At 37.0% G+C, this 15,776-nt stretch overlaps 1 protein-coding gene across 1 annotated transcript in view; it reads right to left on the bottom strand.

Annotated features, from left to right (window-relative positions):
• The window catches only part of LOC150102416 (muscle-specific protein 300 kDa-like), a 1,203,500-nt gene that overhangs the window by 674,337 nt on the left and 513,387 nt on the right, over nt 1-15,776 (bottom strand). Inside the window, exon 31 of the mRNA XM_090399574.1 lies at nt 13,367-13,534. Coding sequence (XP_090255700.1) covers nt 13,367-13,534 — 168 coding nt within the window. The remainder of the gene's footprint in view (nt 1-13,366; nt 13,535-15,776) is intronic.

Genomic DNA, 15,776 nt, shown 5'->3' with positions numbered 1-15,776 from the left:
ACCATTAGTTTATACGGGAATTGTGGTGAATGAAGTGGAGGTGAATAGTCTATTACAGAACCTTAATGTATATACATCTATGGGATTGGATGGTATACCGGCACAGGTCTTACGTGAAGCGACTAAAGAATTATCAGTGCCCTTGACCATGTTTTTTAATCCGAGTCTTGGGTCTGGTTTAGTCCCGAAGGTGTGGAAAGAGGGGAAAATAGTTTCACTGCATAGAGGAGAATGCAAGACTACTGTTGCAAATTACCAACCAATGAGCATATCAGGAGTCGTTGTTAAGGTCTTGGAGAAAGTATTCAAGGGAAAAATACAGGAATGGATTGATGAAAATGAGATACTGTATGGGGGACAGCATGGCTTTGTGAAGGGTAGAGCATGTCTCAGTAACTTGCTCAAGTTTTATAACACAGAGATGGCTGAACTGGATAAGGGTAATGGGTTTACAGTGATACTGCTGGAACTGGCTAAGGACTTTGACAGGATACCACATGGAATTCTAATCCATAAACTGCAACATATGGGAATGGATAAAGGGTTAGTGAGATGGATAGGAGGGTGGCTGATGGAGAGATATCAGAGAGTAGTTTATTTAGGAGTAGAGTCCAAAAGACGGCCCTGTGACCTAGTGGTGTGCCACAGGGTTCTGTTCTTGGACCACTGCTGTTTAATCTGTTCATTAATGATATAGGGAAGGATCTAAGAGGAATGGTTGATTTGTTTGCTGATGATGCAAAGCTGGGTAGGGCAATAGTGAATGCAGAAGATGTCAAAATCTTGCAGGATGATTTGGATAGATTGGTGGTCTGGGCTAAGGAGAATGGATGTCAATTTAATGTGACAAAATGTAAGGTTATGCATTTTGGGGTGAAAAGATTAGCAGCATACCACATTGGTGGAACTGTACTCCAGGAGATTGATGAGGCCAGGGACTTGGGAGTGTTGGTGGATAGAGAGATGAAGTTTAGGGGATCATTGCAAAAGTGGCTAAATCAGCTCATGAAATTACTTGGTTGCTGAAGAATACTTTGACGAACAATGATAAGCAAGTTATTGTTCCTCTGTACCGAGCCTTGATAAGACCTCATCGTGACTACTATGCCCAGTTTGGTTACCTAGGTTTCTTCTTGATGGGGGAGGAGGTTGAGAGGATCTAGAGGCGAGTGACTAAGATGATAGCAGGTCTATGGAACCTTATGAGAACAGGTTGAAGATTTGTGGGTTGCAGAAATTGGTTGATAGGCAGAAAAGAGGAGATATGATTGAGACATTGAAATTGCTGAAGGGTTTCTATAGGATTAATTCAGATTAATATTTTTAAGATCAGGACTGGTGGTGGGAGGACTAGGGGACATCTATGGAAGCTGGGCAAGAGTGTGGTTAGTAAGGGTGTTAGAGCTGGGTTCCACTCATTTACCACTTTTAGAGTGGTAAATGAGTGGAATAAGCTGCCTGAGTCTGTTGTGGGTGCTATGACAGTAAATGAGTTCAAGGCAAGGTATGAGAAATACTGTGAGAATGTCGAATAGTTGTGTGGACATGATGTTTAGGGCCTCCCTCGATGAGTCTAAGGACTCCTTGGAGTTGCCCGTAGTAATAATAATATTAATAATAACTGAGTTCCAGGACTGGGGTGTGTATGTGTGTGTGTGTGGGGGGGAATTGCAGTAAAAAATCCTAAAAATGAGCATCACTTTTGAATCATTACATACAGGATATCCTTCCTATTATATTTTCAAAATATCTACAGTGGTTAAGCAATGGATATCACAGTAATGTGCATCCTACAAAAGAAAAAAAAAAATCTGTTGCAATTTTAAGCAAAAGAAGAAGGCGAAGAGTCTCTGATAAAATATACCATTAGGTATATGTTGATACTAAAAAAGACACAATATCGGAAACTGAGTAAGGCAGTTTATAATCATTTGTTGTTCATAAAAAAAAAAAATTCATTCCTAAAATTGAAATGTGACAATCCATATAAAAATATTTTCAAAGAAAGAAAGTAAAATGTCATATTTATTTCTCTAAATGTTATTTAAAAATATAAATATTTGACAAAATATTTTAAATGTAAACAAACATTTGAAAATTCGTGAAAAAGAATCTATATTGACAGTAAAGTGAAGGAAATTTACTATTGCTAAAATATATTAATTCCAAAGGCTGATCTGTGGTCATTTCAGAATTGATTATTTATTTTGGCAGATGTGAAAGTTCTATTTTTTGGAAAGAGGCCCAATAAATAAATTGTGCAGAAAAAAAAAAAAGAAAGAAAGATCAAATATACTAGTACAGTGAAGAAAATTCCAAGTAACATAGTGCATGTAAAGACAAGTAATTCAAAAGTCGCTCGACCACAGTTAATCCACTAATGGCTCTAAAATCGCTGTTAAGGGATTAACAGCAGAGGAGGGTAAATACTTGATAAAAGATAGAATGGCGGTGAAGTTTTGATCCATGAAAAATTCTGGGTGGACTTGCTATTTAATCCACCTCGGCCAGCAGGAGGGTGAAAGGCAAAGATTTAAACAGCTACCGGTACATTAGATAGCTAATACAAAGGCCTGGGTAATAACTGCTATATTTACTGAATGGTTCAATAATTGCTTTGTACCAGAAGTGGAAACATATATGAAGCAAAAAGCTCTCGATTTTAAAGTTTTAGTAATTGTTGACAATGCACCAAATTATCCACATTTAGGACATCGAAATGTGCAGGTAGTGTTTTATTACCGAATATAACAAGCATTATTCAGCCATTAGATCAAGGCATAATTGCTAATTTTAAAAAATATTACGTTATGCACACTTTTGAATTTATATTGGATAAACTAGAAAATGAATCATTAACAGTAACCGATGTTTGGAAATAATTTCTATTTTGGACTGCTTAAATCATGTTGCATCTGCTATTGATGAAATAAGACCACAAACTTTAAATGCCTGCTAGAAAGTAGCTTGAACTGGATGCATTGCAAACAGTGCAACCATGCAAACAAACATCTACATTATCAGCTGAAATCATTACCCTGGCACAAGAAATTGGTGGAGAAGGCTTTGATACATTTAGCCAAAATGAAGTGGACCAATGTTTCTCAACCTGTGGTCTGCGGACCACAGGTGGTCCACGACAATGTGACAAGTGGTCCACAGGCAGACTTAAATTAATTAAATAAATATATATATTTTTAATTATCTAAACAAATTAAAATTGAATAAGTAAAAATTATTGAAATCAAATGGAGACTTAAAACAACAACAACAAATATCATCAGAATGTTCAAAAGTGGAAGCAATAAAACTATATTGTTGTTCACTTCACCATTTTTATTATTCATCATTCTGCCGCTAAATTTGTAGTAGCAGAATGATAATAATAAAAGAGGGGTGAAGTGAACAACAATATAGTTTTATTGCTTCTGCCTTCCCTTGCTTTTGTCATATTTGAAGTGAATACATGTTATCCACATTTCAACCAATGGCTTGCTGTTTATTGATTTTTATTATTGCAGGTTTCCCTTTAATAATGTGTGTCCTGAGTTAACCCCAATATTATATATTTATATATATTTTTGGAAACGTTTTTTAATAATGGAAAAGTGGCTTAGAACTAGGACTTTGAAAAGAAGAGCAAATGAAACAGGTGATGCTAACCATAATTGTGATACGTGTTGTAACGGCCAGTAAATCTGATACTATTAAAGTAGAAGAAACAAGCAGTTCAAAGAAAAAATATAGTAGGAAATATAACAGTTCATATTTGGAATTTTGGTTTACTTGGTGTGGAGATGAAAGTGAACAGAAACCTCAATGTGTTTTGTGTTATGAAGTGTTGTCGAACGAGTGTATGAAACCTGTGGAACCCCAACGACATTTAGAAACTAAACATGAATGTGAAAAATAAGCCAATTGAATTTTTTCAGTGATGCTTAGGGACATTAAATCATGGGAAAGATATAGTTTCGGCCATGAGTTTCATTATAGCAAGGCACTGGAAGCATCCTATCTCTTAAGTTTGCGCATAGCAAAAACAGGGAAACCTCATTCTATCGGAGAAAATTTGCTACTTCCAGCTATAAAAGATGTGGTAAAAACGATGTTTGGCAACAAGTTACTAAAAGATGTTGATTTGATTCCTCTTTTAAATGACACTATCGGTCACAGAATTAATGATATGGCAGGTGACGTAGAATCTCAGTTAATCGAAAGAGTTAAGAAGAGTCCTTACTATGCATTATAAATAGATGAGACTACTGATGCTACAAATGATGCTCAGTTAATATGCTATGTTAATTGAGCATCCCCTTACAGGCAGGCATAGTGGGGTTGTTTCCATGGTCAAGGAAGTAGCTCCGGATATGAATTGGGTACATTGTTTCATACATAGGGAAGCATTAGGCTTCAAAGGAATGCCATCAGAATTAAAACTGTGCTATATAATGCTATAAAGCTGGTTAATTTTATTAAAGTTCGATCATTAAATAACAGGTTATTTTCAGTACGCTGCAATGAAATGGGCAATGAATATATATATATATACAACTTTTGCTTGATTCTGAAATTCGCTGGCATTCCAGGGGCAAAATTCGATCAAGGTTATTTCAATTAAGGTGCGAAGTTTTTTATTATTTGTAAATGAACATAATTCCGATTTTGCATCATTCTTGTTGAAGAAGCATGGTTATCAACACTATCCTTTCAGAAATTTTTCAAAATTAAATGAACTAAATCTCTCCCTTGAGGGAATTTCTTTAACTGTTCTTGATGCCTAAGACAAAATAAAGGCATTTGAGAAAAAACTGTTTTTACAGATTAATTATGTAAAAGACAGACAATTTGCACCTTTTCCAACATTGGAATCCTTTTTAGTGGAAAATGATATTTTTGTTGATTCTGAGTTTCTGGAAAGTGTTTGTGACCACCTCAAAAATCTGAAATGGAATTTTGAAACATTTTCCAAATAACTTTTATAAGAAATTTCTGTGGGTTCGCAATCCATTTCAGGCTTGCAGTCACAAGAATGACCTTTCGTTCTCGAAAAAACAACAGTTAATTGAGCTTTCAAGTGTCAGTGGACTTAAAATGCAATTCAGTGATCTTGGTTAGGCTCGATTTTGGATCTTGCCTTCAGTGAGAAGTGAATTTCCCAAATTATCTGAACAAGCATTGAAAATCATCATGCAGTTCTCTACAACATATCTTTGTGAGAAAGGATTTTCATTGCACCTTCAAATAAAAACAAAATACAGAAATCGTCTTCGTGTGTATGCCGATCTTCGACTGAATTTGACCAATATTGAGTCAGATATCCAGCAACTATGCAAGGGCTGAGGAGCTCAACCATCTCATTAAAAGTAAGTAGCAACATAATTAGATCATATTATTAATTTGTTTAATAAAAATTAAAACTTAGTTCAATGATGATACACTCTCAATCGTTTACTTCCAATTTAATTATGTTTCCATATGTATTCAAAATATGCTCTTAGATTTATTATTTTATAAATGGCACAGTTTTTCTGAAATGTTGGTAATTCCTACTTAGGTTTTTAAAAAATTACGAAAAGTCAAAACGATGTATAGGGAAATAAATTAAAACATTATGTTTATTTTTGAAGTAAACTTTAATTCCAACATTCTAAAATGTTACTTTTCTTGCTTTTTGTTCCCAAAATCGTCGATGACATTTTCAAAGTCAATGTCATCACTCAGTTGCCGTTTTATAGACAGTAAGGCAAAATTTCTTATATGCCAAAAAAGTGCAGACCAGGGCAGATCATCCCCCCCCCCCACAACGCCTCTGCAACTTAGTGATCTGTAGAATTGTTTTCAGCATTTTACTGGTCCTTGGCCTTAGAAAGGTTGAGAAACACTGATGTACACGAATTACTTGCGGATAATGCCTTAAGTGATGATGATATTATTGGATATTGATTAACTTTAGATATCGTAGAAGATCCAGAAAACAATGGTAAAGCGGAAGAAAAACATGTTCCCCTCACTGAAAATATAGTTCAAGACGGTCTTGAACTGTACAATAAATTGAAAAATCATTTTCTTGTTAATGACACAAATTCTGAACGAGCTTTTAAATTCCAACGTGAGCTGAAGAATGAAATATGTCATGCTGAATAGTGTAGAGAATGAGTCCATGAGTGTGAACTTGAATGAAGTTAATAGTGGTAAAATATATGGTGATTCTATGATTAAGGGTATGGAGAGTGGTATGCATGAGGAGTGCTTGGCTGATGGTACAATAGAAAGAGTGGCTTTAGCAATAAAGAGAGGGCATGAAACAGACAAGATGATAGTTATGGTGGGTACGAATGACCTGAGAGGTAGTATAAATCGGGTAGGAAAAGATTTAAGAACATTATTAGATATTGTGAAGAGGAAAAGTGTCAATGGGAGAATAGTGTGTGTGCTGCCTCGTTTTGACAATTACGAGTTAAGTAGACGAGCAATGATAATGAATGATATGATTGCAAGAATGTGCAGAAAAAGAGGTCTGGAGTTTGTTGATGTTTGGAGTGTGTTTGAAGGAAAAAGGCAGTTGTATGCTAGAGATGGACTGCATCTTAACATGGAAGGACATAAGAGATTGAAGAAGTTATTGTTTTCTGAACAGGTTGAAGTTATTGGGCAGGGAAACTAATATTGAAAAGGTTGAGTGTAAGAGAGAGAAACTTTAGCACTGATTGTGTATTTATTGATCCTTATAGGCAGAATAAATTGCAGAAGAGAGGGGAAAAAAATCGGCATAGGACTACGGTAGTTAGTGACTTATATATCAGTTCTAAAGCCGGTACAAGATCTAGAGGGAATCTGCAATTTTTGTATACCAATGCTAGAAGCATTAGAAATAAGAGAGAAGAATTTTTGGCATTAGTCAGTGAAATCTCACCAAAAGTTGTAGGCATTAGTGAAACTTGGCTGTCAGCAGAAGATGTGGTCACTGGAATTGAATGTGATGGGTACAGTATTTTCAGGGAGGATAGAGAAGATAGAACAGGAGGACGAGTACTGTTGATGATAGCTGATGTGTTGCAGCCAAAGAAAGTAGTATATCATGATGATAGACATGTGAATGAGAGTTCATTTGAGGCAGTCTGGTGCGAAATAGTGACCAACGCAACCAAATATACAGTTGGATGCTGCTATAGGCCAGGGAGTACAGGGGGAGATATTGAATTCATGCATCAGCAACTTAGTGCAATGAGTGAAGGCTTAGTGATTATTATGGGGGATTTTAATTATGGTGATATCAATTGGAAGGAGGAAATATCACGTAGCAAAAAGGAAATGGAGTTCATACATCTGCTACGAGATAATTACTTGAAACAGCACGTAACTGAAGGGACACGTGGTGTGAGAGTGTTGGACCTGGTTATTGGTTCAGAGGTTATATGCATAAGTAAGGTGACCTCGTTACCTCCAGTTGGTGAAAGCGATCATGTGGTATTGACTTGGGAGGTTGCAAAATCTGTGGATTTTTCTATTAAAAAGGGGTATGTACGGAACTACAGGTTAGGCAATTATAACAAGCTTCGGAGTGAGCTTGCAGCCATCCCATGGCAGAACATATTGCAAGGGAAAGATGTTAGCAGTGCTTGGGATAAAATCAGTGGGTATCTGAGGAAAGCAATATCAGATTGTGTCCCCATGGTCAGGAGGTCAAACAAGGCAGGCATTAGATGGATGAGCAGTAGTATCAAGCTTGAACTACAAAAAAAGAAAATGTTATGGAGAACTTACAAGGAGAAGGGTGATCAGGACACCCATGAGCAGTACAAGGCTCAAGCTAGGAAGGTTACCAGCATAGTAAGAAAAGCTAAATCAGATTATGAGAAGACCTTAGCCAAAGAGATCAAGGGTAATCCCAAAGAGTTCTTCCGCTATGTGGCAAGTAAGAGGAAGAATGACTTCGGAAGGATAACCTTAGTGGGTGCTGATGGTATTGAGGTGACAAAATCAGATGTAATAGTCGAGTTACTGAGTGATCACTTCTCAAAAGTCTATCACCCAAGTGAGGATATCTCTATACCTATAGCAATACCTAATGTGAGAATTGAAGCTAAAGAATCAGAGGTATTAAATATATTGCGGAACTTAAATGCAAACACTGCGGTAGGCTTAGATGGAATATCAGCTCGGGTGTTGCGTGAATGTGCAAATGAATTGTCAACCCCTCTTACCTGGATATTTAATTTAAGTTTGAACTCTGGTATGGTCCCTAGGGAGTGGAAGTTAGGCAAAGTGGTTCCTTTGCATAAGGGTGGCTCTAAAACTGCAGTATTGAATTACAGACCAATCACCATCTCAGGAGTAGTGGTAAAAGTATTGGAAAAGTTGGTTAAAGACAAAATTCAAGAATGGGTGGATCAGGATATGATACTCTATAGAGGCCAACATGGTTTTGTTAAAGGTAGATCCTGCCTTAGCAATCTATTAACTATCCATAACAGAATAACATCAGAGTTGGACAAAGGAACTGGCTACACAGTGGTACTTCTGGATTTTGCTAAGGCTTTTGACAGGATACCCCATAGAACACTGTTACGCAAATTGGAGCAGATGGGAATGGATATTAAATTGGTGATATGGATAAGAGAATGGCTCAGGGAGAGATACCATAAGGTGGTGTATGGAGGAGCCGAGTCCAGAATGAGGCAGGTGACCAGTGGTGTGCCTCAGGGCTCTGTGCTTGGGCCAATGTTGTTTAATTTGTATATAAATGATATAGGAAACGGCTTAAAGGGAGATATTCAGTTGTTTGCTGATGATGCAAAGTTGTGTAGTGCAATAAAAAATCAAGCTGATGTTGAAAGTTTGCAGGAGGATTTAAATAAGCTGGTAAAATGGGCAAAAGAAAATGGATGTCAGTTCAATGTGGAAAAGTGTAAAGTCTTGCATTTTGGGATTAAAAGATTACCAGCTGTGTACTACATAGATGGAAAGGTACTCCAAGAGATTGATGAGGCTAGGGACTTAGGGGTATTGGTAGATAAGGAGATGAAGTTCAGAGGACACATTGCTAAGGTGTCCAAGATTGCACATAGGATTACTTGGTTGTTGAGGAACACACTGACATCCAGAGATAAAGAGGTTATTATTCCCTTTTATAAAGCATTGATACTTCCACATTTGGATTACTGTGCTCAGGTCTGGTCACCTGGATTCCTTGGAGATGAGGAGGCTGTGGAGAGGGTTCAGAGAAGAGTGACCAAGTTGGTGAGTGATATAAAAAATGCTCCATACATTGAAAGATTGAGAGCTTGTGGATTGCAGAGATTGGTTGATAGGCGAAGAAGAGGGGATATGATAGAAACATTCAAATTACTAAAAGGTTTTTATAGGATTGATGCAGGGGAAATGTTTCAGCTGTGTGATAGTGATGGAAGAACAAGAGGTCATCTCTGGAAATTAAAGAAGAGTGTGGTTAACAAAGGTGTCAGAACAAGGTTTTTTGCCTGGAGGGTGGTGAATGAGTGGAATTCATTGCCTGACTTTGTTGTGAGCTCTTCATCTGTAAATGAATTCAAGAAGAGATATGACAGATATTGTTTTGCTAGTTTGGGTCTCCCGCGATGAGTCTACTGACTCCATGGAGATACCCGTAATAATAATAATAATAATAATAATAATTGCGAGCTGTATAAAAAATTAGTAAAATCATCATTGCAAAGTTTAATCACTGATTACATTGTCAGAAGAAAAAAATCAGCACAGAATGAGGGTAAAGCTAATTCTCTTTGTGAAGAACCATTGCCTTTACCATACAGATCTGATTCACTGACTATCTCTTCTGGTGATGAAAGTGATTTCTCACCAGTTCGTAAACGTTGCCAAATATTATTATTCCTGATACCTCCAAGGAGTCCGAAGACTCATCGCGGGAGGACATCTTCAACTGTCTCTACACCTTACCTCTACTACGAATCAATGCCATCTACCGCCCACCTCCAACACCACCACAACTAGTAATTTTTTTTTTTGTCTGTAAATTGCGTGTGTTCTGAAGGGCCGATTTGTATGTATGTCAATGTTGCCTAAAATAGTAACCTTCTGCATTACTTCAACCTTGGTATCACCTCTGGGTCTGGCTCCCACTGGAGAGACCTCAATAAAGGTCAAAACCTGTCTGGGTAGTGACCCTTCCCATAATGCATTGCATTATACATTATATATATATATATATATGTCTGCAAGGAGATGTGCTTTGCATTATGGGATACTGAGGCAAGTGAAGTAAAGTCATACCACCTTTACCACGAGTTGTAAATATTGTCTAATAGCGATGATAATTCTGATGACAAGATGTAAAAAAAAATATTACTACTTTTCAATAAAATTAAATGCATAAAGCTTTAAAACAAACTTAGGCATTCTTATTTTCCTGAATTTTTATAAACTTTTTATGCGATTTTAGGTTTATTTTAATTCATTGCTTTGGTTTTATGCAGTTTGGAACGTATCCCTAATTCTTCAACATGTTAAGTTAGGTCTTTTTTGTGCGATTTTTTATATGCAGCTTTCTGTGCAACGCATCCTCCACATAAAAAGAAACCCGACTGCAGTAGTCGATTTAATCTTTTATCCAAGTGTAAGCACACAGCATTTGAACCTGAAGTATTTTCAGGACTGGGACAACTCGTGGTAAAGGTGGTATGACTTTACTTCACTTGCCTCAGTATCCCATAATGCAAAGCACATCTCCTTGCAGACATATATATATGTATATATATAATGTATAATGCAATGCATTATGGGAAGGGTCACTATCCAGACAGGTTTTGACCTTTATTGAGGTCTCTCCAGTGGGAGCCAGACCCAGAGGTGATACCAAGGTTGAAGTAATGCAGAAGTTATTATTTTAGGCAACATTGAGTCAAAAGACTAACTGTGGAAGGTATATTCTCTCTATAGACTACAATAGCTATAATAATTTTGCCTGCACTCATTTAAAATAAGCTCAGTCATCATTCAACCTGACAATGCATTCCAGTCTCCCATCTTTCCCATGAAAATATCAATTTATTAGTTGGTTGCTCAGAAGATCTATTACAGATTCAACAGATGACTTCTTATTCTTTTAATGACCTCCCCCACACACAAATATTTCCCTGCAGCTCTCTGATAACTGATAAGCCCTGTCATCAAGTTATATCTTAATTATATCAACTACTACCTCATCAATTCCAAATACTGTAATTTATATTTCTTCAGTTTATTCCTGCAGCCAAGATCCCAGAGGACTGACAAAATTTACCGTATATTATCGCGTATAATGCGAAAAATTTATGGTTAAAATTTATGGACTAAAGTTAGGGGTTCGCATTATATGCAGATCTTAAAAAATATAACATCTTATTAGACTTGCACACACACAATATATACTACCTAATGCCTATGCAACCAAATCTACTTGAACCACTTGCATTCGGAGACCGAGCGCGCATCGTATCTGTGCATAAAGCCAGTGATGTAAGTAGTGCTAATATCCTGCCTCCTTGGGGGGATATTAGCACAGTTATATCGGTTTAACCACAGTTCATTTTAAATATAATTCGTTAAACAAATCTAGCCTGAAAATGAGCCAACAGAAATGTAAATGTTAATCTTTTGAAGCAGGATTTAAATTGCGTGTCGTGCAGTTTGCAGAAGAACATAACAACAGTGTTGCTATGAGAGAATTTGGTGTAGCAGAGAGTAATATTAGACTTTGGCTTAAGCAAAAAGACAGTCTTAAAAAAATCCCAAATATGATACGTGCCCGTCGTGGAGATGTAGCATCCTTTCCAGAACTCGAAGAAGAGCTAAATGAATGGATTTTGACGCAACGACAAGATGACATTACAGTAACAAGAACTGCAATTCGTTTTCAAGCTCTACAACGCAAGAATGGTAATTCAAGGACACACCAGGTTTTCATCTTTTCTTGCTTCGCCTGGGTGGTGCAACAGATTTATGGAACACAAAGCATTAACATTAAGATACTGAACAAAAATTGCACAGAAGTTACCAAAGCAGCTTGAAGAAAAAGTGAATCCTTCCATAAATTTATCATAAAATTTATCAATAGGCAATATGGATGAGATGCCCATGTACTTTGATATGCCTGAGAATCGAACAGTTGGTGAAAAGAGCGTCCTCATAAAAACAACGGAACATGAAAAATCGCATTTTACCGTTGTTCTAGCATGCATGGCAGACGGAACCAAATTAAAATCGACAGTGATGACAGGGGGTAGATGGCATCAGTGTAGCTGTGGTTAGTTGTCGTTGGTGGATTTGAGTGGTGGAAACAGTTGTAAAGTAGGTGCCCTCCCTCGATGAGTCTTTGGACTCTCTGGAGGTGTGACGTAATAATAATAATAATAATAATTTTATATCCCTAGATTCCTAAATAATAATAATAATAATAATGTTCTTCTTTCTTTCATGAATAGGCCAAATGGCTTGTTACGATCATTAGCCATTCCTCTGTTGGGGTTCCAATTCTTCTTTTTCTCTTTATTTTATATCTGTATAGTATTTTTGGTGTTCTGTTATTGCCCATTTGATTTAAATGTTCTTTCTATTTTGTTTATAATTATTGTAATAATTAGTTGGTTTTATATTCAGAGATTGCAAAATATTTTCATTTGTATTAGGTTCCGTTTGGTACAACCAGCTATTTTTCCAAGAAATTTAATTTCTGGTGTTTGAATTCATTTTCATCTTTCTTTTTTTATGGTCCACATTTTGCTTTCATATAATATAAAGTTGGTTTAGACAGTATAGTATAATAGTCTGATTCCGATGTCTTTTGTACAGGGATGGCCTTAATACAATTTTTATTATGCAATTTACTTTAACAAATTCATATTTTAATGTCTATATCTTTTTTAATCTTCATTAGTGCCATTGTTCAAAATTGGTTTTTCTTCTTTGACAGCCATTATTTTTGTTTTTACTTTAGATATTGGATATTATATTGTTCTCTCCTGGTTGACCAAGTGGTTAGCATATCTGCTCTCCAGCCAAGAAACAGCAGGCTCGAATCCTGCCTAGGATATGGGTGTATGTGATTGTCTTTCATCATCATACATTCATCCAGACAAATATGTATACACTCTCCCAAGTTGGAGTGAGTCACCATGGGAGAATAAGACTCAACCCTCCCACAATGGGAGAGGCCTTAACCCAGCAGTGGGGAATTTACAGGCTGTTTTCATTCATTCATTATTACATTGTTATATTTATAATAATAATAACAATAATAACAATATTAACAATAATAATAATATGCTATGCATTTACTAGAAGTATTTAAATTAATAACTGAAACAGAAGTAAGTGAGTATAAAGTAATTACCTTATTTTTGCCATATTTGCACTGAAGAGTTTCACAACTGCCACCTGGAAGAGCACAAATTTCAGAATACATTACTTGGACACTATCCACCCACTTAGAACAGTTAGAATATTTCTCTTCAAACTGAAGGTGGTCTTCTACTTGTTGTTCACATTTCCTTACCAATTCCTAATAAGAAACACATAATCATACAATAAATGATGCATAAAAATACAGAAACGCATACACAAACAAACACATACTTGTCTGTAAATTATATATTTAGTTTAATCCTTTATCCAAGTGTAAACAAACAAAGTTTGCGCCTGAAGTATCTTCAGGACTTGGGCAACTTGTGGCAAAGGTGGGCTACGTTCTCATCACTTTCCTTAGTATCTCATAATGTAAAACATATCTCGTATAATGCTATGCATTATGGGAAGGGTCACTACCCAGACGGTTTTCCCTGTTTAAGTGCAGGGTTACCTCTCCAAAAACTCATGGGATTCCCAGATCACCAAATAATGAGTGACCTGCAGGATCAAAACTCAGCATTGTTCCTCCCAGTAACAAGCTCACCCTGTCACTGAGAAGAACTCTCAGCGTTGGCTCTACCCTATGGCAAGCTCACCCCATGAGTGAGCAGAGCCACTCATATTTCATCTGGGGGGGGGGGGGTAACAGCAACAGCAGTGTCTCAGTTAAATTCATGTGCTACAGCATTGCCATTCATTATCCCCCCCCATGACCTGGGTGACAGCAACAGCTGAGCCTCAGTTAAAACTTCATGGACTACAGCATTGCCATTCATCACCCAAGCTTCCAACCGGTTTCAACCTTTATTGAGGTCTCTGTGGGAGCCAGACCCATAGGTGATACCAAGGTTGAAACAATGCAGAACTCATATTTCCATATCCCAGTTGCCAAAAGGTGTCACACCTTATTATTAAATTACTCTGGATTAGAGAAAGATATTATGAGTTAGACTATAAATTATATATTTAGTTTAATCCTTTATCCAAGTGTAAGCAAACAAGGTTTGTGCCTGAAGTATCTTCAGGACTGGGGCAACTCCTGGCAAAGGTGGACTAAGTTCGCATCACTTTCCTTAGTATCCCATAATGTAAAGCACATCTCCTTGCAGACTTGTATAATGCTATGCATTATGGTAAGGGTCACTACGCAAACTGGTTTCAACCTTTATTGAGGTCTGAATAAAGATCAAAAGTGGGATCTTCATTGGGTGATCGGACCCAGAGGTGATACCAAGGTTGAAGCAATGCAGAACTAATATTTCCATATGCCAGTTGCCAAAAGGTGTCACACTTTATTATTAAATTACTCTGGATTAGAGAAAGATGTTGGAAGTTATTTTCCACTTGGTTAGACTATAAATTATATATTTAGTTTAATCCTTTAATCCAAAGTAATTTAATAAGCTTGGGTAATGAATAGCAATGCTGTAGCCCATGAAGTTTTAACTGAGGCATGGCTGTTGCTGTCACCCAGGTCCTGGGGGGGGGGTAATGAATGGCAATGCTGTAGTCCATGAAGTTAACTTAGGCACGGCTGTTGCTGTTTACCCCCCCCCCCCAAACGAAATATGAGTGGCTCTACTCAGTGGTGAGGTGAGCCTATTACTGAGGGGGGGAACAATGCTGCCGGTCGCTATGGGTGATCCAGGGGATCCCACGAGTTTTTGGAGAGGTAACTCCGCACTTAAACAGGGAAACTGGTCTGGGTAGTGACCCTTCCCATAATCCATAGCATTATACATATCTGCAAAGAGATATGCTTTACATTATGGGATACTAAGGAAAGTGATGAGAACTTAGCCCACCTGCCCACCTTTGCCACGAGTTGCCCCAGTCCTGAAGATACTTCAGGTGCAAATTTTGTTTGCTTACACTTGGATAAAGGATTAAACTAAATATATAATTTATAGTCTAACCAAGTGGGAAAAAACTTCCAACATACTTTGTGTGTGCGTGTGTGTGTGTGTGTGTGTGTGTGTGTGTGTGTGTGTGGTGAATACCACAAGGCTCTCTATCACGTAAACTGAAATAAATGGCAATGGATATGAAACTGGTGACATGGATAAGAGGGTGGTTAATGAAGAGATCAGAGAGCAGTACATAGTGGAGCTAAATTAAAGAGAGGGCAGGTGACCAGTGGTGTGCCACAGAGTTCTATATACTTTGGCTACTGCTGTTCATTTTGGAACATTAATGAAACTGGGAATGTTTTATAAGGAGCGAGGGGGATATCCAAAGTAAAGTTAAAATAAATTTACAAAAAAGAAAGAAGAAAAAAAATGTTTTTAAAATGTTTTCTTTGAAAGAAAGAAAAAAAATGCAACATGAACTAAACAAAAGATTCAAAAAACTTAATATAAACAGCTATGCTCATCCATCAGAAAGTAATAACATTA

The sequence above is a fragment of the Typopeltis vanoorti genome, chromosome 10, assembly GCF_054136105.1.
Source record: "Typopeltis vanoorti isolate ZY-2024b chromosome 10, IOZ_Tvanoo_1.0, whole genome shotgun sequence".
NCBI lineage: Eukaryota > Metazoa > Arthropoda > Arachnida > Uropygi > Thelyphonidae > Typopeltis > Typopeltis vanoorti.
This window is presented reverse-complemented; position numbering and strand designations above follow the sequence as displayed.